Raw genomic sequence first — 26,258 nt, forward strand, 5'->3', positions numbered from 1 at the left:
TTAGCAGACGTATGCCTTGATTTCTTGCTCTGACGGTCTGTTTTCACCAGGCAACGTGTTTTCAACGCTCGCAAATATATACACAAAATCAATCACTGACTTTTGATGCCTTTAGTAAATTTCGAACTTTTGGGCGTCATCGCCCGAAATGACAGAACAATAGAGAGAAAATTTAAAAAAAATATGTCGTTAAAATTATTGTTATGTTTTTTTTTTGAATGTATGCAAGACATTTCTTTAAACTTGTAGTGGCCTTTTTTTAGTATATCAGCAAAAATAAATTGCTTTTTTTGGTAAATACTATTTAGGAATGATACGTTCGACGGTTAAGAGCAGCATTTGAACGCCTCTCGTGACTGCGGGCGGTAACTGCCCTGCGTTCAGCACAGCCCTCTCAGAGCTGCAGAGCTAGTGCAGTCTGTAGTACCACCAGGTACGGCAGCGTCCTACCTCTGTCAACACGGCGGCCTTTTCGAGTGCAAAACCCAAAACAGGCAGATTTTAGGAAACCAACACTACCACGCAGCCATGGCGGCTGAAACCGACAAGGTAGAGCCCGCGGACAGCGAACAAGATGAGGAAGAAGACGTGTACGAAGTGGAAAAGATCATTGACATGCGGGTGGAAGAGGTAAAGATAGCTAAGTGCTACGTAGCCGCCTGGCTAGCTTTGCAAACATGGCTGGCATTTCTTTCAGTCCACTTTCACGAGGCATAGCCCACCAACAACGGCGGACAGACCGTTTATGTTAGCAGAATCGCGTTTCTGCGGTGGGTTTGCATGCACAAAATTGCTTGTGTGTTACTTTATTACATGCGTTTTCTGGTTTTAGTCGTGGCTCGCTGTTCCTCCATACATAACATTTTTTCCAAGCACAACTTGTCCCATGATGTCCGCTCGGCTCTCCCCTGCTGAGGCCAAGGACGGACCCGTTGCAGGCTTTCACATATTTTCATCGTATTTTCCTAGCTGCAGCGCTACATCGGCTAAATCCCCGAATAATGCAAGACTCGCAGCTTGTGAGAAGATTGGTGGGATTTTCTGTTTGTTAACACTGAATTTACTTACACCAGCTAATAATGGGTGAGCCCTGTGACCGCTGCATTTCTAACTGTATAAAGTAGCGGACAAACATGCTTTAGACCCGTGCATAAACAAAGATGATCCCAGCAGCTAACATTTAGCTACATTTGCTATCTTTCTGGCTTTTTACCTTTTCTTTTTAAGATTGCTGTGAAGATTGCTGTGAGTATCAGGTCTTGTTACAAAGGTTAAATTGCACTGTTTTTAAAGACAGCTATAAGTGAATTTGGTTGAATAGCACCAAAAGAAAGGAGAAATCACTACTCACAGTAGCTCTTGAATCAAATTCTGTGACTTGCACATTGATTGTTGAGGTAGTATGTGAGGTAATACTATCTCTACTAAGATATTATCAACACCTTGCTTTTAGACTTGTTGCCGCTGGTCTTTGTAAACTCTGGAGTCTCTCTGGGCTGCGTAGTAAACACATGCACAGGAAGTTAAGCTGTGGTCCGTCTGAACAGTGCGGAGTGCCCAGTGGGCACTTCTGCACCTTTTAGATATCTGGTGCTTTAACTTCATATGTGTACAGTCTGATGCAGCGCTGTCATCATCCCCCTGGAAAGATTGCCTGAAAATATTCACGCCTTTTTCTGCTTTACAGGATTTTGCATCTTTCTTGCTCACGTTCAGTCACTCTTAATCCACAAAAGTCAGCTGTGAAACTAGCAGTGTTTTGCAACTCTTACACTTTTTGTTTTGCACACTTTCTTTCAGCAAGTTCTCACTGCAGCTTTATGTTTTGATTTTTCCTCCTCAGTAAACGTTTTGATATTAGAACTTATAAAGACAGACAGGATCATTCAAAATACCATAATTAACACTATCGCTAGCCTGTCAGCCGTGTTTGCTTGTGTCTCAGCTGTCATGTGGAAGTCTTCTGATTTCTATAGATCCTGTTGGCTCGTGATCTCACTGTCAGGTCAGGTCAGTGGGGCAGGTCATGCTAAGCACTACATCTTCGCTCTCTTGTTCTCAGGGTGAAGTGCTGTACAGAGTTCGCTGGAAGAACTACTGCTCTGACGATGACACGTGGGAACCGGAGGCCCATTTAGAAGACTGTCGCGAAGTCCTCTTGGCTTTTAAGAAGTCGCAGGCTGAAGCTAAGGCCAAGAAAGAGGCAGAAACCAAGAAATGTGTGGTAAGTCTGATCTTTCAAGCATTTAGGCAGGGGCATTATTTACAGGGGCATGAGGCATTGTAACCACTGCCAACACATCAAGCAGCAAATACATTTTTTTGCACACCCGACTATGTGGGACTTGGTTGGTCTTGTTGCACAGATGTAGCTTTACGCATGTTGAACCCAAAGTTACGCCCTTGGGTTTCGGTATAGTGTTTATGAAGTGCCATGCTGACTCTTGGTATAGTTATTCTTTTAAATGTTGCAAGCAAACATCTTTGTTTCTAAGCCAGAAGCAAACTGCCTGTAACTTTGACTTTTTTTTAAAGCCTTTTTAATATAAGCAATCTGATCTTTACTTTCTCGATTATAGAGCTAATGCACAACAGATTAAAACAAATTTTGTCTGTTATTAAGATTATTATCGATGTTATTTTCCCACCTGTCTGGACATCGTTTTGAAAATGAAGGGGCAAAATGTTGTTGGCAGCATTATTGACCTCTAATTGCTTATGAAAAACTATTATAGAGCCTTAAGTCAGAAGGTCAAAAAGTAATTTCTATTACCAAAATGTGACATTACCCTTCCCGTTCTCTCTTTAGAAACCACTGCCTCCAAAGAGTGACGTGTTTGATGCTGACTCGGAAAGTGACAGCGACAAAGACCGACCAACAGAGGTACCCGTCAAGAAGAAAAAGAAGAAGAAAGTCCGGGAAGAAGAAGAGGAGGAAGAAGAATCGCTTCTTAAGGAAAAAAAGAAAAAGAAGAAGGACAAGCGGAAAGAAGAGTTAAGGCCCCTACCGGCACCAGAAACCGACGAGGAAGAAGACAGAGCCCCAACTTCTCCACCCAAGGAGAGAAAGACTGAATCAAAAAAACGTGTGGTTGAATCTGAAGAGGAAGAGGATGACCCTGTTCCCTCCAAGAAACACAGGAAGGAAAAGGGAAAAGAGGGAGGGAAGCATAAAAAAGAAAAGGGTGACAATGGGAGGAAAAAGAAGGGGAAGAAAGAGAGGAAGATTGAAACCTCTGAAGACGAGGCCGCTGCTCCGCTGGAAGATGACGTGAGCGAAGGCCCGTCAGAGTCCCAAATGGATGATTCCGCATCAACTGAGACTTTAACAAAATCGGTGGAAAAAGCCGGTTTGGACGACAAGTCCAGACAAAAAAAGGGGAAGTGGGAAGTAAAGCTGCAGGGTATAAAGGACCTTATCCACGACAAAAAGAACAAAAAGACAGATTCTGCTCAGAAAGAAAGCAGCCTCCAAAAACTGAAGAGTCATAGTTCTAAAGCAAAAGAGGATACTGCGTTACAATCAGACTCCAGTGACAGCTCCACCCTACATAAGAAAGCAAAGAGCAAAGGGCAGGAGAGTGCGTCTGCACCACCCAAAGTCCCATCTACATCGTCCTCGTCGTCCTCGTCCTGTGTTACAGCTGTTGGTGTCACCAAGAGTAAGGAGGAGGAGGTTACCAAGGAGGAGATATTGGGACAGAAGGACACCACAGGCTCAACTAACCTTTTTGAAAAGTTCCTGTTAAACTGCGAGGCCAAGGATCGCGCCCCCCGCAGGAATCAACCCACCACAGAGAAGAGCAGCAGCAAACCCACAAAGGTGTATACTTTGTTTCCATTTCAACTTTTTCATCCAGTATTTCATAAATGGAACCCAAAACAAAAAACACAACGTGATCTTTCAGATGATGTTCTTTGCTATTTTAAACAGGGTATGCTACTCAGAGGTTTTCCTCTAAAGAAGAAATACAGCGTGTTAACAGTTTGTTGTTGTTGTTTTGTTTCCAACAATTAGGTATTGGGAAAAATTGAGAAGATTCCCAAAACAACCAAAGAGTCTCCTGTTCAGAAACAAGAGCCAGAGAAGACGGAGAGGACCAAGCAATCAGATGGTATGCATGAAACTTGAACTTAAATCAGATTAACACAATGTGGCTTCAGACAAATCCCGCTGGGCATAAAGGACCTTATCCATGACAGGAAAAAAAACTAGTTGCTATTCGGTCTCCAAAAATTGACCTTAAAGGGCCAAGGAGGTTACTGCCCTACAATAAAACTCTAATAACAGCTCTGTCTTCCAGAGGCCTGTGAGGGTTTAACCCAAATAGATGGTTAATTTTTATACCAGGCTATAAAATACCACCATATACCAATCAGTCAGTTCTCCAGAAAATGGTGTCACCATTCCTGCGAGATCGCTCAGACCCCAGTGCACGGATAGTAATCATAGTCTAAAACTTTGTAAGAGCAGCTAAAGCGTTTGTCTTTCCTTGATGAGCATTAGTGACTAATATAGATTCTTAGAGGCAGCTTTATTCTTTTTCTGTTTGCTGCAAGCAACAAAAAAAGGACCGTGAAATGCCACTATACTGCAACTGACTGAATAATGTTAAAATTGCCTTAAGCACATATAAAAATTACTTGAGTGGAATAAAAACTGTAATCTGTCAGATTCTCCCGTGTCTTAATGACACAGCTGTGATACTCAGTTAAGTTACAAAAAACACTTTTGCCAGCTTTTTCCTGCTGGCTTCAAATAAGCTAAACTTTATTAATATAGTAGCTCCAGTCTTTGTGACCAAAACACCTTCAAACAGCGCTTTTAATACTAAACTGCTCCCTTCAAACACATCTCTTATTTATCTGCAGCAGCTGTGTTGATTTCAGTCTCTATTCTGTTTCTCACCTCTTGATATTTTCTAATATTATGGTTTTATCCTTCCTTTGTAAAACCAGCCGCTCTGCTGTCAGCAGGCTAATTCAATGCTTGTCATTGGTCCTGTGGTGCCAACAGCACCACTTTTATGTGAACACGCTTATAGCCATATTAGGAATCCCCATCAAGTTGATAATCATCTTCGAGTGAATTCTTAGTGGGAGTGCTGATCTGGCTTCACTTTCTGTAAGTGAAGCCAGATGAGGAAAATAGATCCTGAATATGTTAAACGTGCTTCATAGTACATGTCCCAGATGAGAGCAGATCACAGAAATGTAAACCTAGAGCTATAATAGACTATGGTGTGTGAAAACAAAGTCTACACGTCTTTGCATCTTTAACCCCTTCCTGCCCAAGTGTTTCATGCCAGGGTGTAGTTTGCCTTTTAATGAACACAAAGAACTGTGCTGTATAAATGGTCATCATAGAAAAAGGGTTTAAATTAGTAGTATTTTGTAATTAAAAAGTATCATCCAGCATCTCCTTGTATTGTAAGAAGATTTAAAGTAAATGTAACACATTGCAGCATGTCAGGAGCATAACATGCAGCATTAGAAACATCTTTTCTTTAAAATCTGATGTGTTGGTCAAATATTTGATCTGTCAAACAATCAAAAGATATTTTTTTTTATTTATTATTGTGTATTTTATATAGTTCGTCTGCTGACCAGCTGTCTAATTCTGAAGACAAAATGTGTCAGGAATGTGTGTCGCAGTGATTGACAGCAGTCTCAGGACTTGGTGATGATCAGAGTAATCACAAATAGCTTGCAAATAGCTATGTTTAGCTCATTCATTATTAGTATTTTTAATTAATTGTGACACACTGTAGTTCCTTGTTAGCAAACTTGCATAAAACCAGGAACTGCAACAAAAGCATTTGAGTGCGTATACACAAACACACACACTCTCCATGTTTGCAGGTTTTTATTCTTTAAATTGACATGTATGGACTTTCCTGAGATTTCAAACCTTTTTTTCTTCTATTCCAACATATGTCCAGGGTTATAAGTGAGTATTAGGTCTACTCCTAATAGGAACAATAAAAGAACAAGCTGTTTTTTTTTGATGTCTTAGATTTTTATGACACGTTGTTCAAAAAGTATTTTTATCTTGTCTGCCACCCTCAATGTCAGTTTCCCGACCAGTTCAGAGTTATGGCTTCAGCCTGGACACCGAGGAGCGGGAAGAGGAATCAGTGGCAAAATCGAAGCCTGGAGATGATACCCGGGAGCGTAGGGATAAGACGGATGAACCACAGCGGCAAAGCTGGGAGCGGAGAACCCCTTCTGATGACAGGAGAAAGAAAAGGGAGGACAGTGAGCCTAGACTCTTTATGGCATGTGATGATACCCAGAACCCACCAGAGGGCACTGACAAATCTGGTATGTTTCTGATTGGCTAAACAAATGCCTCCAAATATGACAGTCACCCTTCACTTGTCAAATGCATTGATTTTAGATTTATTTTCTGAGTGAAATCCCAGTTACTACTTTGCGTTGTCTGTTTTACAGACAAGGGCCAGGCCACTTTGAGTCTAGGAATGGACCTTAATCTGGACTGGATGACTCTGGATGATTTCCAGAAACATCTTAACGGAGAGGATGAGATCTTGTCAGGTCCACCTTTGTCACCAAGTGAGTGTTTCCTTATGACTATCTTGGTATTTAGAAGACTTTTGCTTTTAGTTGCAACAAGCCATGAGAAAACCACAACTTGTTTACCATCCAAATTATTCGTTCTGAGTGCAGTTTACCAAAAATATAGGGAAAAACTGTTTTATGTCCGTTAATGTAATAAAAAGAATTCTTTGTCCACAGTAGGTCACATCATTATTTTAAGGAGGATCTATGAGATTTGAATAAATAGGCATTTTTTTTTTCTATATTTATAGATCTTTCTATAAAGACTTCATCTCTAAACTTCATTTGTTCCTCACCTGTTTCTGTCAGATGACTTGCGAGATGCTGTAAAAAGTGGAGATTACATGGCTGTAAAACTGGCACTTAATTCCAAAGAGGACTACAATCTGGACCAAGAGGTATGTTCTAATAAACATTACCCAGCTGTCTGTTTTATTTCCTCGCTAGTTTCTGCCCTACTTCAATATATTTTTGGTTTTTATATATCTCAAGACTTTGAGCACTCAAATCTAAGACACAAACACATTTTAAAGAATTCCACAGCTTGCACCTTGGTTGGCCCCAAGAGTGAGTGTGTGCGTGTGTGTTTTGAAGGGATTGCACTGTTATTAAAAATGTATATGAATTCAGTTGGTGACTATGGTCCATCACGCTATGTCTGTCACATATGACACTTATAGACATGAATATTTTCCCTATAGTTCCCCTAGTTACAAATGCATAATTAGCATTGCATCAGAATTACATTTGGTTTTACGAAAGAAGAACCATTGTTTTAAATAAATGGAAACTGGAAAACATTAGGCATGACCATCGTTAAAAGCATATTTGACACTTTAAACAGTGTTTAACATATAAACTAATATTAGCTTTGTTGAGCACAGTCTTTACACTTCTTACAAAAATATCAAAAAGATATTTATTATGACATAAAACTGCTACTTATAAACTAACAATTTTCCCTGTCTGTTACAATAATACGTTTGTGTCCGATATGTCAAATGTTTTAGTAAATCAGCAGTAAAGGAAAATATTGATGAGAAAACGTGAAAAAAAAATAGCTTATCCCATCGCGTTTGAAGCATCCTAATGATAAAACTATACATCGCTTTTAGATGGAAGAACAATTTTGTTTTTCGTATTGTGCTCCAAGTAATCTTTTCTTCAAGATCCGCATCCAAAGACTTTACTTTTTAATGTCCGCCAATGATCCAACTCCTTGAGATGTTTTCTTGAACTCCAAGCACCTTCTGCAACAAAGCCAGGTAAGGATGTGGTCTCAAATGCTGGTAAACATAAATATGGCTTGTTAGAAATGCTAGTGTAATACTAGAAAGTATACTATAAAAGTTTTCTTATATAGCAGAACCTACACTGTTGTAGTTAGTAGAGTTTTAAAGCTGAATTATACTTGAGTAGCTTTGAGTTACAGAGCCATGTTATGTACTTTCAGACTGAACTACAGTGTTACAGTAGAAAGAATATGACAGAGGTGGATGTGATTAAATTAATTCTTATTGCTAGGTATTTTCAGCAAGTTCAGGAGCATTTTTATTTAATTTACCATCTTAATTCAAGGCTCGGTAGGACAGATAGAGCCATTATTAGTGTATATAAATTATTGTTATTGAAGTTGTATTTTATGTGGTTAAAATCTCGGTGCATGCAATCCTACATACCACCACCCTGCACTATTTTGATGTCTAAAATGAATCTTTAAATTTGTGCTAACTTAGACCTAACATTCACTAATTGCTATGTAAATTGTAATGTGTGCACCTTAGAGACTGTGATATCATTTTACATTGCAGTGAACAAGCCAATGATTGAAAACACCGAAGACATGAAGCACTTGGACAAGATGAACCCTTTGAATCAGGTACATAATGTATGCTTTCAGAATATGTATCATCATCATTACCATAACACAATATGTGCAGCATGCACCTGTAGCCACCATTTATTACAGTTTCTTTTAAATGAAACATTTGAAAGCATAGATGACAAAATTCATCGTCACTGTTATTATGTGAATGGCTGGACATGGTATTAACATATTTTACTTTTGTACCTGGCCTGGTTCTGAAGGCATGATGTGTTAAATTACCAGTGAGCTCTGTAAAAATACTGGTATGCCCAGCCAAAATTTATCTTTAAGTATTTGTTTATTTCAAACCAGGGATGTAGGTCTAGTGTCAGTGCACATTCTGTTTTCTTCATGTAGCATTTCATCAAACACCCCATTACTACATATACTTGGTTAGATATTTATGATGTCAAAACGCTGCTTGATCCAATAAAGCCATTAACTGTACTTGAATGGGTCACATGTGGTTTTTGTACTTGAGACTTGAGGTGTCAGGAGGGAGTTTTGTTACTAAACCTTGGGCCATCACATTTACTCTTGTTTGAATGGGCCTGGATCTTGGTTGGGGGCATTGCCAAGGTGCTGATGTGCTAAACAGGAGTATAAAAATATATGAATGATTAAAAAATGTCAGAACCATTTATCTACCAAAATTAAAAACAAATTTAAGCATCCCCTTCTACATTTTTCCCAAGAGTCTGTGTTTCAAATTTACCAAAATTATTCATGGGATCTGATTTGGCTCTGAGTCTTACATATACTTGTTCTTTTACAGGCGTGTACTATTGGTGAGAAGAAGTCATTTGAAGGAGAGAGGAACTTGATTGAAGAGAGAAGTTCGAGTGATGCTCTTAGATTGACTTCTAACACTGACAGTGCAAGAAATGAAGCGGGCACTGCAAAAGAAAATATCCCACAAGATTCGGATGATCAAAAAAATGATGAGGATATTACTGAATCAGAACACACAGTATTTGGTTCACCTACCAAGCAGAAAAGTCAAGGAAAGGAAGACCAAAAGGATGGAGAAGACAACGAGACGTCAGATGACACAATGGGTGGTTTGTCAAGTAAAATTAGTTTGAATTTTGATCATTCGGATCAAATACTGTCAAATAAACAAAACCTCCCTAAGCAAGCAAATGACTCAGGCGACGAGCCAGGAGATGTAGGGGCAGGTATTACAGATATGGTTCTATCTGTATCAAGTACGAAAGAAATGGTTAAAAGATTACGGCGCTGCACAAAAACTGTGGAAAAGAGAGAACCAACAAGATCAAGTCTAAGGACTTGTAAGAAAGTGCATCAAATGACACCTCGCATATTGGATGAAGAGAAGAAAGAGTCATGCAAGAAACACTTCTGTTTATACTGCAAAATGGCTTTCACTCAACTTGCAAAGCATTTGGAAAGGAAACACGCGGAGGAAACGGATGTTGCCCATGCAATACACTTTCCAAAAGGCTCCAAAGTCAGACAGACATTGCTTGATCAAATTCGCAATAGAGGAGATTATGAACATAATTGCCAGGTTCTTAAAAGTGGCGAGGGGGAAATTGTGACCAAGAAACAGGTCAAGAAACCCAGCATATCAGTTCGTGACTTCTTACCTTGTCAACATTGTTTTGCATTTTATCGCAAAACTGATTTATGGAGACACGAAAGGTCATGTAAAGCTAGAAAAGGAGACGAGAAATCTTCTGAGAAAACAAAAAGAACGAGAGGTCACAGTGCTGCCTCCCGGCTGCTTCCAATGTCAGAGTTCTTAACTGGTGGCTGTGAGGAAATCATCCACATCATGCATCAAGATGACATCTCGAGGCATATCAGAAATGACCCCCTTATTTGTAAATATGGCAATGCATTGTCTGTTAAATATGAGCATGACAAGTCTCAGTTTGCTTACATTGCACAAAAAATGAGGGAACTGGGTAGATTTGTGCTTGCCGTAAATGAGCTGGACAGGAGTGTAAAGTACTTGCATGAAATATGTCTGCCATCCCGATTTGAATTAGCTGTTCAAGGGGTCAAAAGGATTAGTGGATTTGACCCCAGTTCCAGTAAGTTTAAAAGCATTTCCCTTGTCACGAAGATTGGATACTCTTTGAAACGAGCTGCAGAAATTGCTTTTGGTGAGAGTCGCATGACAGAGGACAGTGAATCAGAAAGCGAAGTGAAAAAATTCATACAACTTCTTGATACAAAATGGAATGAGTGTTTTTCTCGCAAAACGCTTGCCTCCTCTCTAAAGCAAGAAGTCAAGAAAGTGGAACTGGACAAATCAACCGTGACAGAAGACTTGATGAAACTTCACAGGTTTATCACAGAGGAAGGAGACGAAGCCAGAAAGGAGCTGAAAGAAAGTCCTAGTTTGTCAACGTGGAAAAAGCTCAGTGAAGCAACTTTAGCTGATGTCTGTCTGTTTAACAGAGGAAGGGTAGGAAATATTGGTAGACTGCTTTTGCAAACCTACATTCAGAGAAAGAGCAAAGGAATATTTGTGCCCTCTGCAGATCAAATAAGGAAAAGCACAAAATTAGAGCTGGATCTTGGTTCCGCTTTGACCAGGTTGGAACTAGAAGGTCAGTATGGAAGGAACATGCTGGTTCTTTTAACAGAACGCATGGTTTTGTCTATTGACTTGCTTGTTGAAAATAGAGAACGAGCAGGTGTGTCAAAAACAAACCCATACCTTTTTGCACGGACTGAAGGTCCATCCTTCATCCGAGCGTTGGATTGTTTCCGACGGGCTGCAGTGGAATGTGGAGTTAAAAACCCAGAAGCACTTCTTTCTTCATCACTAAGAGAGCAAATTGCCAGCTGCTGGCAGCTAATGAGCCTTAGTGAATATGAACTGGATCAAGTGGCCAAGTTGTTGGGAAAGAGCAGCCAGGAGTGTTACAGACTCTTAAAAAACGCATCCCAGCTAGAGGAAGTGAGCAAACAGCTGCTCAAGATGGATCGAACGCTGCCATCACTTCCAGTCAGCAGTGCAAAAGATGGTAAGTACCTTTTTGTTCTATCGAAATATTGTTGATAGCTGCTCTCTGAGTCAATTTACTTTGTTCTTGAACTTTTTACTCTATTACAAGGTCTTGATCAGAAATTTTACCAGGTTTAATGAAGCAAAAAAAAATTTTTAAACTGCATTCTAAATCGGATAAAGATTTTATCTCTTGCAGTGATTCTCAATATTTGTCATTTTAGGAACTGCACAGAAGCCTGCTTTAAAAAGAAGACCTTGGAGTGAGAATGAGCAGGCTGCAGTGAAGCGTTATTTGAGTGAATTTATCACGAGGATGAAGGTTCCAGGCAAAAAGGAGTGCAATGCTTGCATAGCTGCTGAGCCAGATCTCGGAGGAAGATCTTGGACAGACGTTAAAAACTATGTACACAACACACTACAGACAATACGCAGGAGAAATAACATACAGAAGTCTGAGGGGAACCTTAATGTTTTGAATCCAAAGAGATCAAAAGCTGGAGTCCAAACCACAAAGACAACTTTGGAAGACACAAGCACTGTGTGTACTATGACAGCAGTCGACCCAGATAACTTGAGAGAAAGTTCAAGTTGTTGCATGACAATGCCGCCGCCGCCACCAGCAGCCAACTTGGAAGATGCATCACCATTCTGCCAAGAGATTACTTCAAGTTACGCATCCTTGTGCTCATCTAGTACAGATATGGTCCATACAAGTCAACCATTGATTTCTACTTTCACACCATTGAATGCTACTGATACGCAAGTTGTTCCTACATTTACCCCACACAACACTACAAATGCCCTAATGCCTCCTCCATACACTTCAGAAAACAGCAGAATTATGCCATTGTCTCCTTCATATACACAGAATGCTACAAACATGCCACCTCCTTCTGTGTATGTACCACAGGACACTACAACGTCACCATTGATTCCTTCGTTTACCTCTCTTAATACTCCAAGTACCTCAATGGTTCCTACATTCACACAGTTAAATACTATAAGTTCTCCAATGGTCAATCCATTCTCAACACTTAATGATGGAAGTAGGCCTATTATGTCTTCGTTTACACCTCTAAATCATTCAACTTCACCACCTTACCCCTTAAGCCCACCGAGGGGCCCTGCAGCCGCACAGGTTGTCCCAACAATCCACGGACCCAGTCTTTCTGACAGAAGTCCGGTGGTACCTGAAAACACACCTATGTCTCCTGCAGGAAAACGAATCAATCCAGCTGTCAAGCCTCAAAAAAGAAACAAAAGGTTGTGGAGTGAGGAAGAACAGGCAGCAGTGAGGCGACAGCTTGGAGACTTCTGTAAGCTGGTAAAAGTGCCGGGCAAAAAGGACTGTGATGCGTGTTTAGCTGCTGAACCTGCCTTAAGCAGCAGAACATGGAGGGAGGTCAAATATTTTGTACATAATTCTATTCAGTCACTCAAAAGAAGAGGTCATACTGTCGCATCCAAACAAAGTGGAGGACAAGATCCAGAGACTCATAATTCAAACTCTGAGTGGGATGGTCCTGTTTATCTGTCCCTGTAAATGTTAGTTATTTGACATGCAGTATAACCACACGTTATCAGCAAGGTCTTAGATGTGAGAGGGACATCACTTTACCTCAATTTGTATAAGGAATAAAAATTAAACTGATGGAAATTAGTGTAACATACCATCGTTTAGTCTTGGTGTCACTAGCCACAAGACATTTATAGGCAGCCCTTTTATTCTTCAAATTAAAGACCCCAGAGTATCCCGGATCACATTCAAGTATAAATTAAGCAATCAATTGCACAAATATACACTAAATGGGTGGAATTAGGGATGTTTGTACTGTAGCTTTGGCTTACAAGAAAATAAGCTTAGAATGCATATACTATCTAACACTGTCAGGTTGTCTCTAGGAAATATTCTAATTGGGTTTTGTGATCGTTTAGGAGATTGAACCTCTTTTTTGCCTGTAATGTTTCACTAGTGAAATCATGTTTGGGTGACAAGTGGTGCCACCCAAATATGCTTTCCCATACTGTAGTTGTAAAAATGATAACACCAATTGTTGTTTGGAAATCCCACCTCCACTATGAACAGGGCAGCCCATTTTAGAGCAAAGATGGCCTCTGACTGGGCGTTTACAGGGGGATTTTTACTTGTCTTTGACATGTACTTTATGCATCCGTCTTACTGCCTGTACCAATTTTAGTAGCATTTTTTAATGTGTTTTGGTGATTAGAAATCAAAAGCCTACCAGCAAACCTTTGCAGTGAAACCGTCCAGCGTGATAGATTTACTTTGCCGTTTACCCAAACAAGCCCAGGTGTACTATATTCCTGCTTTAGCCAGTAGCATATAGTGTAGATAGCTTGCAGCAGTAATGATATACCTTCCTTGCTGATAATAGAGAATTAGGAGCTGTGTGTATATCTATAGCTGAAATATAAAAAGCACTTTCTTTCTTTAAAGATCCACTTAATACTTATCTATTATTATCCTTTGTTATCTTTATCTTTAACAATCTGCCTAAAAGGTGTGTTGTATTTTTGTATACCCATACAGTGTCTGTGTAAAGCATTTTAGTATTTAATTGTATTTAGTGTACTCTAATTTTAGTCAAAATACACTACATTTGACTCATTTACATTACTTTGTAGTATGTTTTTATTTTCTAGATGTTTATAACATTAATATCCAGTTGCCAAGAACAAATTGCCTTATGGCTGGGTTGCTGTTGTTCACACTGGCTTCCACTTTGTCATAATACCTGCAGAAGCAGCATGCCTAGGTGTTTGTTTTTGCATACCTGTGGCCGTGGAAGCGATTGGAATATTTGGATGGGTAACCGAATACTTTTGGCAATATAATGTATGCATAATTGTCTAGCAGACATTAGACAGAGGATGAGGATGTTCGTTTCTGTTTACGGTTTCTAAGTATATTTAGCATTTCATTTTAAGGAGGAATTTGTGGCATTGTTAGTTCAGCCCAGAGTGATGGATACAGGTTTGGAGACTAATGACTAAACAAAGTGATCACATTTCAGTTAAAAAAAATTAGTGAAGCACTTCATCATGTTCAGTGTGTTGCTTCTTTCAGACTGGACATTCAACAAGAGTCGTGGTGTTGATGATCTGTTGTTTAGGTCAGTCAACTTTGTAGATGCCATAGACAGGACATTTGCAAAGAAAATTTAATCTTGAGTTATTTTTACCAGTAAATATTCAAAGACTGGACAGCATTGCTGCTTTCATTCACATTTAAAAGCTTTTCTGTTAAGATCAATAGTAGCTGTAGTGAACCTGTTTTTAAGAAACCAGTGTTCGCCCTTTCGTACCAAAGCTATTAGTGTTGGACACACATAAGACTGACTGCGATAGGTTACACAGCCAGGTTAGATAGCACATTGGCATGTGATTTTCATCACGCCTTTCCTGTGTTGTTGCCTCCTTGTTAAAAAGGGTACATCTGTGTTGCAGTGTATACCAGTATTTACATATACAACTGTATTTGGAAGATGAATCTGTGAATGGTATACAAATGATTGTTCAGACACTACCATTGTTGTTTAATGTTGCAAAACTAATGTTTTTCCCTGCGTAGAAGTTACATTGTTTTTATTGCTGTTGTATAAGCACTTTATGTATTAGTCTTCATGTTGCCTTCAGTTAACATTTCATATCAAAACTCTGCTTGTACAATAAAATGCTTCTTGGCTTAAAATTTGAAAACTGGTGAAAAGTGTTAAATGATTTCCCATTTAGTGGGTGAAGGTTTGCAAGCTGTATTGATTTGATAAACAAGACTATTTTATACTCATGCTAACAGTAAAATTATACTTGGTCACATATTTTGATGTTTAAAGTGGCCGCGCAAACATGTTACACATGTTCAATATCTGAGATTGACATGTCAGCAAAGTAACTATTGCTAAACAGCATTAAAATAGCTGAAACTCCAGGAAATCTCAAGGTGCATGCATTTGTCATAAACCACGTAATAAAATGCTGATTTGATGATAAAGTTAGCAAAAAAAAAATGTCAGAACAAGTAAGCCCAATTCATTCTCACAAATCAGTGCCTACACATTTCAGCGCCTGACTTCAGGTAGTTGTAGATGTGTGTGGTTCTAGCAGCAGACGAAACCAGATATGGGTGAAAAGAATCTATACTCTGTGCAAAAGTAATGGTATAAAAATACAAAACATTTCATCCACCAAAGCAGTGCGATGACAAGTCATCATATTCCTAGAATCTCAAGGCTACTTTGGTAAACAGGCTGTATTAATTAATAATTAATTAATACATTTTTTTTTAATAGTAAATATTGATTATTATTGTTGTCATGCACATATGTAAATGTGGTTCTCACTATCCTTTTCACAAGTATTTTTTTTTGTTTATTGTTTAGTGTTTTAATATTGAGACTACAAGTACATTTTTTAAAAAAATTCTATTTCTTACCCATATTTTTGTGAAGACGTTCGAGTAAATATATCACTACGTAATACTATATTAGCTTCAGTTTTGCACAAGGAGGTATTGATATTAAACTTGCACACTGATAAGCAGGTTATTAATCAGTACACTGTCATCTTCAAAAGCTGCCGGAGTTGAGCAGTTAGTCTTCTGTAAGTAAAATTGTAAACAATGATATCTGTGGTACTTCTCAAGACAGCAAGATAGACATGGCCACTGTAACGTCATCCATTGTTTAAGGTGGTCGTGTTGGTCAGGAAGTCTTTAAAAAGAATGCAGGTTTAAAATACAACTGTGTTAAGTTTTGTTTTCAGATTAGGAAACCAAGCCTGTGTTATATACAGTTTGTGGTATATGGTAAATATCTAACTAAAACTTACAGAATATTGACTGCCTGCACTGGTTAGTACCTAAATCGGGATTGGTAAGTATTTAGCAGGGATATCACCATAACTTTATTATTATACGAATAATGATTTCATTGTGTTTGCAAATGGGGCATTGTACAAGGAGCTTCTCTTCACAGTGTTGTGTACAAAACTCGCCCAGAAAACTGCACATGGTAATTCACTTTTTAGGCATTTCTATACAGTGCAATGGGCAAATTATGGACTCCACTGCAGGTCTGTGAAAAGCGTATTGTTTTACAGCCTTTGTTTATAGTTCTGTGTCTATCTGTTTGTGTGCAGGATGGCAGTTGTATGACCCTCACCATGCTGGCAGCAATAGGGGGGCAGGATGACATCCTCAGGTTACTGATTAAAAAGGGGGTGAGAGTGAATAAACGACAGAAGAATGGCACTACAGCCCTGATGCATGCTGCTGAAAAGGTAACTCTATCTTTTATGTAAGTTAATCCTGCAGCCTTTAACTATGCTTTGCATACAATTTTAATTCAAATTCTCAGTGAAAGCCAAACCAGTCAAAGACTCTGAAATAAAGGCATCTGCCTCTTTTGTTTCATCTTATAAACACTTGATTCGTGTTTGTGTCATCCCAGAATTGTTTGACAACTGTTGCAATCCTACTGGAGGCCGGGGCTTATGTAAATGCTCAGACACTGAGTGGAGAGACGGCGCTGATGAAGGTAACACTACACAAACACTAACGGTCACTTTGGTTTTAATTAGTGCAAAATTACAATTTGCATGCAGATTACAAATGGTGCTGTTTCACAGCAGATCTTCAGTCAGAAATTATATATTTATTTTATAGTCCTTACCTGTACAGGTATGAGGTTTCTTTAGAGAAGTTCATTATGTCCTTCCTTTTAGGCATGCAAAAGAGGGAATGCTGATGTTGTGCGCCTCCTGCTGGAGTATGGAGCTGACTGCAACATCCTGTCCAAACACCAGAACACAGCTATGTACTTCGCCAAGCACAGCAACAACCTGACGGTGTGTGACCTCATCAAGGACCACATCAGCATGTGAGTGCTAACCACATCATAGTTTCATCAGTTTGGTGATGTTGTTGGAGAGAGCATAGTGTGAATTAATATTTAAAGAGACAAACATTTACTTTGGTTTCTGTCCTCAAAGGGAATGTCAGTAAATTTTGTCCTGCACTGTAGTGGTAATACTGACCAGTTTTACTACCAAATACATTTAGTTACACAGCACGTTAAAACTAATTTATGTTGCAGGCTGTCCAGTGTGGCGGAGGACACCATCCGAGCATACTTTGAGTCTCGTCTGGTGCTGCTGGAGCCCGTCTTCCCTCTGGCCTGCCACAGGCTTTGTGAGGGTCCGGACTTCTCTATGGATTTTACCTTCAAGTCACAGCCTCAACCAGAGGGTAAACCCAAATGTTTACATATTTTTACATTACCTGATATGCAAATACATCACCTCACTTGAGACGTGGTCATCTGTTTTTCTGTTGCCAGACAGATTCATGAATTTTTTGTTTTTACAATGTCTGGCCACGCTTGGCGAGGATGCTACTCTTTTAGTAGCTTTGTGCTACTGATACGTTTTTTACAGACATGCGATGCAGCACTGAACTTTACTAGATGTTACAGACTAGATAAAAGGAGGATAAGACTGCAGACATCAGATACTGAGTACTGATGAAAAGGACGAACACTACTTACATTAGAATTCTTAATTGATTCATATTACGTACGTTTTAATATGCAAATGAGGTGATTTGTTTTAAACATTGTGCTGATTTGCAGTCTTTCCAAGAACATAAATCTAAAAGCTAAAAACCTTTAGGCTGTTAACATTAATAAAATGTTTAGTAAATGACATCCCGAGAGAAAATAAAACTGCCTTTGTACTGTGATGTTTTATACATATTTATTTGAAAAGGTAATTTACAAACTAAATATACATATACCATCAATTTTAGCTTCAAAACACAAGAAAATATCCAAAGATGAGGGAACTGCGGACAAGACAGTTTTACACCTGCAACAGCTTAGATTAATAGGGACTTGAGCAGATGCTACCAATGAACATGCATGTCTAAATAGGTGTTGTAAAGATGAAAAGATTACTCAGATTTGTATGTCTCTTTGAATCTTTAAAGTGAAACTTCCACAGTTCATGTTACATGAAGGCAAAAGTAAATTGTAATGCATAGACCAGGAGTGGGGGAACTTTAGGCCTCGAGGGCCGGTGTCCTGCAGATTTTAGATGTGTCTTTAATCCAACACAGCTGATTTAAATGGATAAATTACCTCCTCAACATGTCTTAAAGTTCGCCAGAGGCCTGGTAATGAACTAATCATTTGATTCAGGTGTGTTGACCCAGGGTGAGATCTAAACCCTGCAGGACACCGGCTCTTGAGGCCTGGAGTTTCCCACCCCTGGCATAGACCATACAATGTAAAGTCCAGCAGACATTATGAGGTATTATGAAATAAAGATGTAAATTCATATTTTGAACATTTTCTTTCCATTAATCTGTAAGAAGACTTGTTATGGAAGCAAATTAGCCCGAACTCCCAAAATTGACCAGTGTGTGCAGTTTTTAGCTGCACTGTCTCACCTTAAACTGTAAACTGAACCTGCTATTCAGCTAGTACAAAGTGTAAAGATGGATTGTGTTGCTGTGCAACAAGAACTGGTTATAGTCCAGAATGAAATCATTTGAGGTCATGGTCAAAGGCTAAACATCGTACCTCCTGCACATCACTTGTGTCCGGGCCTTCGTATGAGAAAGGTCTGGACATTACCCCGACGTTTTTCCAGAGTTGATGCGCAAAAATGGCTTCAAATGTCATTAGAACATTATCCCACTAATGTGTTGGCTATAAATTTCTATTCCAATTGAACCTTTCTGTAAAGTTTTATCATCCCTCCTACTTCCAGGTTCAGGTATCCTCCTCTTCATCTTCCATGCCAACTTCCTGAATGAGATCACAGCCAGGCTATGCGGACCTTGCAGCGTGCACGCCGTGGTGCTCAACGATAAGTTCCAGCTGCCCATTTTCCTGGTTGGTTGAAATGATGATTATACAACAGTTGGTTAAAAACAAAATGTGCCAAGTGATTAATGAAATATAAAATTAAGAAATTTGATATACTATAAAACAAATGAACAAAAATAAAACTGAAAAACGATTTTAATCCATCTGATTTTTATTATATTAAACCCTCTTTTGATATAATTCACAGTGGCCATTTGTCTATTCTTTACCCTCACTAGCTGTCTCTTTTTACAGTGTTTTACTTTTTACTGTTCCTGCTTTGAGCAAATGAACAAGCAGTTCACAGGAGACCATGCAGCCATGTTTAATGTCACTGTTTGGATTCAATGTACTTCACTTCATTAAACCGTTTAAATTTAGGCCAGAGTGCTAATTGTTGCTGATTCTCTTCTACTTTTTGTCTTCAACGTTTCAGGATAGTCACTTCATCTACTCTTTCAGCCCGAATCCAGGCGTCAACAAACTCTTCATTCGCCTTGCAGAGGCGCCAGCAGCCAAGGTGACACACACACACACACACACACACACACACACAGTGAGACACAAACATCTTAATCAGGCATACAAGGGTCACTGGTTCTAACCAGCCCATTGGGAAGTCTGACTAAATGTTTTTGAAACTGAGGAATATGATTTTATTTTTCATGATTTAAAAGAAGAATAAATAATACCACAAATGGTCATTATTACGGATTTACATGTAGAACTAGGCATGTCGATTATCTTAAAGGCAACCCAAAGAAATATACAAAGTTGTTTTTTTTACAGAAACCTTTCAATGCAATCTTTGGTTTTTGGCTGCAGCATCAATCTAAGTTTAGCCAGCTACCACAAATAACAAAGCTTCTGTTTGTGTCAGAGTTGATGTTGTCAAGCATCCAGAATCCTGTAACGTTTGCTCTCACGCTCCGATTTTACCATTTTTAAAAAGATACTGCGTGCGGCTGAGTGGGTTTGTCTTTTTCAGCCATGACAGAAGACACTTCATCCTCAAAGATGATACCTGGGCCTGTCTGTGTGCTACTCTCACTGGCATTCAATCCAAACCCAGTTTGTCCCCAGAACATGTATAAATCTTTAAAGTGGGTCACTGATATATAGTTTCATTATAAGTAAGTTAATAAATGAAGTGGATGCTCTGGGTTTCATTTGTAGTGTTACTCTCAGTTCATTTCATTGTTATCTGTTGGCTTGTTAAATTTCATTATTTCAAGCACAGAATGATTTCTTCAGTCTGTCCTCAGCTATTGTTGACTTCCATATTGATGATCTATCATATCTGCTACAGAATTTCTTAACGTTGAAAATTTTTTTAGTCTAATGTAACACACCTAACCACAGGCCCAACCTATTTTTACTCCTGGTTTATGTATAGACCCCCCCACACACCCCTCTGTCCTAGCGTCTAACCGCCAATGCGTCATTTTTGACACAGTTTTACAGGGACGGCTTTCTTCTCCGAAGCAAACTACACAGACAGCTATCTTTAATGTGCAGCCAGGTTTTCAGATCTCTTCTCTATTTTTTTCCTGTATCAGCACCTACATTTTCAATTATCGATGACTTGGTTAATTAGTGCAATGGTATCTGCTCATGAGCTCTTGGTAATGTGGCTCCCTTATTAACCCCAACTGCCAATCCTTCCCTTTGAAATGACAATGATATTCCTCCCCATAGCAGAGTGTAGAAATGCTGACACAGCCTTGACTACCTTCATAGGAAAGTTATAAAAGATATAAGAGCTTCATTAATGAAAACAGGCACAATCTAAGGTTGCATGCCTTTGTTAGGGACTGTTTTCTTACTGTTTTATCTTTCTTTGCCCTCACTGTAAGTGGAGAAACGCGTCAGTGTAACCTTGCAGTTGCTTTTGATGTGTTTTAGTAGTTTTGGGCAAAAAAGTCATATCAGACTTTGGAAACGCACACAGTATTTTTCAATAGGATATCCTCACTGCTGGTTTTCATGTTAATAACTCAAATATAGAATATCGTCAGCTTTACTTTTTGTATTTGTTCGAGTCAAAAAAAGTAAACCATTTTGCAGCAGAAAACAGGAAACAGTTTGAATTGCCAGTCATCCAATCATAAAGCTGAATTTCTTTTGATAAGTAGAGAGGATCCAAAAGTCGAACCATCTCAGCAGCGTTTCCGTCTGATCTTCTCTCCTCAGGTCAAGCTCCTCATCTGCGCATACAGAGTGCAGCTGCAGTGATGCGCTCTCTGATGATGTTAATGTCATACCAAGCTTGGACAACACATCATTCCGCATGCAGATTCTGAGCAGCAGCTGAGATACTTTACCAAGCGCAATACCCTCTGAGAAGGAGAAAAAAAGTTGGATTGTTGTCGTTGTGAGGTGAAATTTAAAGCTGGCTTCCCGAGATGCAAGTGCACATTCTTGACAACTGAAGTTCAGCGATGAGATCTGACTCCAGACCAGGCCCGAGCGCGGTGAGGGCCAACATATGCAGCATAAATGTGAGGATCTTACAGAGACTTGCGTAACCTTTGAGCAGTCCGTCCTTTGTGGGAGATGCCATCACTACGCAGTTATCTGGGTCAAAAAGGCGATCGGAAACTGTTACCGGAGGAGCTTTGAAGACGGACGTCCACCTGTGTCGTGCCTTTCTCCAAGTTACACCTTCTGTCGGGGTGGATCTGTTAGATATGTGTGTTGATTGTGTGTACATGTGTGATGATTGTTTCTTTTCTGGTGAATATGAAGAATATGAAGAGGGGATTTTCAATCACAGTTTGTTTTTGGGGGGTTTTCATGTTTTTAGCATTTTACTCGGACCAATGGAAATGTTTTTCATGCATGTTGTTTTTGGTAACACATTTCTTTATGGATTTTCTTCATGTACTAACTGTACATGAAACACCCCCCCCATGAAAAACTCCTTTGTAAATATCTACCCTTAAATAATATTAACATTTCTGTTCAGTTTTCTTCCCTTAATTATTAACATCTCTTTATTTGTGCTAAATCTGGATTGTTGGTGGGTATTTCACTTTAGTAGAGAGGTGTGAAGTTCAAACACGGATTCTGGGGCACAGACACATTACATGCATCCATAAATTTTCCATCTACTGGCCCATTGTCTGGTTTACCACTTGTCATTACACTAGTGTGAGGTTGTTTCAAAGTGTGACTTAGAGAGTTTTTAGTGAATGAAGAAGACTTTTGCCTTCCATGCACAGAGTTGCTGTTTATATTTTCTGCTCTGTACAGACTATATATAAATATATACATACATATATGCAGTTATAAGGTGTCATATGATGACCGCTAATGTTTTTGTTCCTTTTTGAGTTAATTTATTTCATTTGTACAGGAAACACTTTGGGCTAAAATGTCTCAAACTGCCTGGCCAGTAAAGGGTTTTTTTTACATTGAAGAACCCCATATTTACCATCTCTATCACTGCTGTGCTGAGCCTACTTACTGCTCCTTTTCAGTCTCCTCAAGCAGTCTTCTTTGTTTTTTATCATCTGATATTAAAGGAGCCCAAACTGGAGGATACCAAATCCAAGTATCTGGCATTGACATTCATCTGCATAAACACACCTAGCTGCGTGATGTTGCCTACAAACCCAGCTCAGGCTAGCAATATGTCTTTAAATTGCAGCAGTGCTGTTTAATTGGATCTCTCCATGCTGCCTTAATGTTCACTTTTTACATTAGTTTGTAGATCTTTGCCTTTTAGAGGCGCTGTGGTTGAAGCTGAGTGACTGAAAGTAAAGAAAATACCCAGATTTACTTTTTTTGTGTGTTTTAACTCAACACATGGCATATACAGTAATGGTGTCTCCACTTGATATTTATCTCTAATTCCTATAGGTAACTACCAGTTTTGTGGACTAAATTAACAATGATACAAAAAGCATTAGTGGTGATGTTGTAGCTAGGAGAGAACAAAAGGGATTTGCTGTATTTGCACTGTAACAGGCTCTGTAAGAAAAGAGGGTTGGCATGGTAACGTCTTAGTAGTTAAACTTACCTTTAAGTTGCATGTTAACATTCAGGGTGGCGTGGTGTTGGTGGTGCGGTTAGTGTAGGTAGGTTGTGGGTTTGACAGCTGGCTGGGGCATTTCTGTCTCTCGGATTTTCTCCGGTTGCTCCGGCCTCTTCCCAGAGATATGCATGTCAGGTTAATTGGTGATTCTAAATTTGCTGTAGGTGTGAATGTGAGATGCCTGGTTCTCTCTTTGCCATGTGAGATACCGGCACCGCTCGCCTTATGACAGCAGGGATAGGCTCCAGTTCTCCCGGCAATCCTGAACCAGGTAAACAGGTCAGGAAATAGATGTTCACATTCAGCTGCTCATCCCACTGGCTACAGTTTGATCTGTGCTTTTAAAGAAACTTTGGTCTGCTCTGTGTTTCTGTCATTTTATGACCATATACTTGTCAGCTGTTTTTTGTTTTGTTTTTTTAAATCAAGCTGCGTACTGGCTCCTCTGGTGTCACAGCTTTCAGACTCCCTATATGTTTTTTAACAGGCATGCAGGTGCTTCAAAAATCAAGCGCAGCCTTACACCGAGCTGACACTCTGTAATAAAATTTCAAATTTGACTACTTTCGCTTTGCTCAGCGGATGGATGCAGTGCATTTCACCATACGGCATTAAAAGGGAGCAAAACTAAAACCTTGTCTTAAGACACCTGTAGCCTGTTCTTATCTCAGTACAGCGTGAGGAATCGGTACATGGAGTAGGTGTTTTGGTGTCGGATATCAGAGACAAGCACGATACGATGGAAGACGTGAAACTGGAATATCTGAAAAGCCAAAGACAGATCTAGTTCAGACATCACCGCTGATGTTTTCTGCTTTACAATTTCAGCTAAACGGTTTGAAATGCATTCTGATGTTTTGTGTTGTTGATATATTTTTCCCCCAGCTTCCCACACTGTGATTGGTTTCCACTTATTGCCAAATGGAGTAAAAAAAACAGCCTCCATAAACTGGCTTCAGATGTGTAAAGCATCTCAGTGAACATTAAGTCCACCATCACTTAAGTTACATGAGAACGAAATGCATGTATTGCTATTACTGTGACTGTTTGTCAGTCAGTCAGTGTTAAAACAGAAGTGTTCACTTTAATGTATTACACATTTGTGGTCAGTTTCAGGAGTGCCAAATTACTTTCACATAACAGATGAAAGGAAGGATTCAGACCATTAAAGATATTTTAAACTACAGCAGTAATGATTAAACCATAGAGTTGTTTTTTAGTTGTTTTAGAGCAATGGGAAGATTGTTTTTAATGATGAAAACTGTGTCTTGATTCTGTATAACAGTTTGAAAAACCTTGTGGTTTTCCCACCGCCTTGTCAGCACCTTCCTTTACCCGTACAGTCGCTTCTCTTTGACTTTTACTCTTTTATTTGGCTCTGAATGTTTGCCGCACATAGATGCACTGTTTGTGTGAAGGAGTTCACTGTTGTTTGTAGAGGTGCTGCTTACCTGAGGCCGTCATGCTCTAAATAAAGGTGTAAATACATGTGCACACATGCTGCACATTCATTGCTGGAAAGTTTTGTTTTTTACATGTTTGAAAGTTGTTGTTTTTTTTCATCTGCTTTCATACTTTTTTGCCTTCTTTTTGTACAATTTCCATGGACTTGCATATATTCATGTTCTCCCGTCTTATTTTCTCTTTTTTCCATGGATTGATTAGTCATCTCATTTTATTTGATTTTCTCATTCATATTCATAAGTCATTATTACATAAATGAGCAGATGAAGGTATATGAATGATAGAGGTTTGGGATGTATAAACGCATGCAGCTAATATCAGTGCTGTAAAACTAAAATCCAACATGATTACAAATTGATCTAATTCACACTTGATGACAGTTTGTTTGTTTTAGTTCAAATGTGTGTCTTTTTTGGTCAGAGGCACCTGGAATCTCCATCAAATTCCAATTTTTATCCAAGATGGCAGTACATTGAAACAGCACCACTCAGAGGGCGGATAGAAAAATTCCCTGAGAGTTTTAAAAGAAGATGCATGAAGCTAAACCCGTCTTGGAAAGGCAGTCTTTAAGCAAAAACATTCAAAAAAAAAAACTCTAATGGAAATTTATTTAACAAGTAAAAGTTACATTTACATATTCTACTCTGCTACATTCAGACAGAAATACTGTACTTTGTATTTTCCACAATTATCTGATAATTTAGTTAGTGGTTACTTTACAGTTACAGATTTTAAAAAATTATAATAAAATTACATGCTGAACAGAGCATAGAGGATTTTTAAGACCAATACCAATACCGATATTTGGTGACTTAAAAATCAGATATTCCAACATCCTAGCCGATGTTACTATGATGCCGATTTTTCAGGCAAATTAAACATAAACAGATTTCCCTAACATTTTGTTATGTGTAGTTATTTATTTACTAATTTATGATCTGACCGGCTTTGCTGGAATCAGCTAGTTATTGCTTGTAGCATTCCAAACACCTTGCCAATAGGGAAGTTGCAGAGTGCCCTCCGGTGGCCAAACTATGCAACATCAACACTCATAATATGGCTGAAGGGTGTTTTTGCTGTCTCGCCAGACCTTCTACTTTGTCCTGCTACGTATTAATATGATATGTTGATAATAATGGAGCATTATTAGTATATATGCATGAACATGTATAAAGCTCGTAATGGTTGAGCTGTTGCTCATTTAAATAATGTAGGGTAGTGTCCTCTAACATTTTAATAAATCGAGTAATATAATTCCAAATAAACAAAATCTAAGTGTATTGTAGAGTAGCAAAGAACAGCTCCCACTTTTAAAGAGAGAGACTGAATAATGTAAGATCATTTTATTGGTCATTACGTGTATAATTCACCTGTTATTTCCAAACCCAGAGAGATAATGGAATTTTAAAGCTTTGCAAGGAAAAATGACAGGTG

The 26,258-nt window shown here is 39.0% G+C and overlaps 1 protein-coding gene across 4 annotated transcripts; it reads left to right on the forward strand.

The window, feature by feature from the left end:
- The first annotated feature begins 283 nt into the window (after nt 1-283).
- mphosph8 (M-phase phosphoprotein 8) lies at nt 284-24,296 on the forward strand. Of its 4 annotated transcripts, XM_039599694.1 has the most exons (14): nt 355-630; nt 2,063-2,224; nt 2,810-3,823; nt 4,019-4,115; nt 6,070-6,324; nt 6,454-6,576; nt 6,892-6,980; nt 16,593-16,733; nt 16,904-16,990; nt 17,178-17,332; nt 17,549-17,700; nt 19,224-19,348; nt 19,758-19,841; nt 21,515-24,296. In XM_039599694.1, exons 1-14 carry the CDS (start codon nt 529-531, stop codon nt 21,554-21,556), a joined length of 2,628 nt encoding a protein of 875 aa, XP_039455628.1. In that variant the 5' UTR covers nt 355-528; the 3' UTR covers nt 21,557-24,296. The 4 variants fall into 4 exon arrangements, with proteins under 4 accessions (XP_039455625.1, XP_039455626.1, XP_039455628.1 ...); XM_039599691.1 differs by lacking the exons at nt 16,593-16,733; nt 16,904-16,990; nt 17,178-17,332; ... (2 more) ...; nt 19,758-19,841; nt 21,515-24,296 and adding exons at nt 9,225-11,451; nt 11,657-15,145 and having other exon boundaries at nt 284-630; XM_039599692.1 differs by lacking the exons at nt 16,593-16,733; nt 16,904-16,990; nt 17,178-17,332; ... (2 more) ...; nt 19,758-19,841; nt 21,515-24,296 and adding exons at nt 9,225-11,451; nt 11,657-15,145 and having other exon boundaries at nt 288-630; nt 6,076-6,324.
- The last annotated feature ends 1,962 nt before the right edge of the window (nt 24,297-26,258 follow it).

Source organism: Oreochromis aureus, linkage group 16 (genome assembly GCF_013358895.1).
Source record: "Oreochromis aureus strain Israel breed Guangdong linkage group 16, ZZ_aureus, whole genome shotgun sequence".
In the NCBI taxonomy this organism is placed as follows: Eukaryota; Metazoa; Chordata; class Actinopteri; order Cichliformes; family Cichlidae; genus Oreochromis; species Oreochromis aureus.

Bases quoted from the DNA above. Each gene is read 5' to 3' on its own strand.
- mphosph8 (XM_039599691.1), top strand. From the start codon at position 529: ATGGCGGCTGAAACCGACAAGGTAGAGCCCGCGGACAGCGAACAAGAT. The intron at 631-2,062 runs GTAAAGATAGCT...TCTTGTTCTCAG, and splicing joins TTGACATGCGGGTGGAAGAG to GGTGAAGTGCTGTACAGAGT. The intron at 6,981-9,224 runs GTATGTTCTAAT...GTTCTTTTACAG, and splicing joins ACTACAATCTGGACCAAGAG to GCGTGTACTATTGGTGAGAA.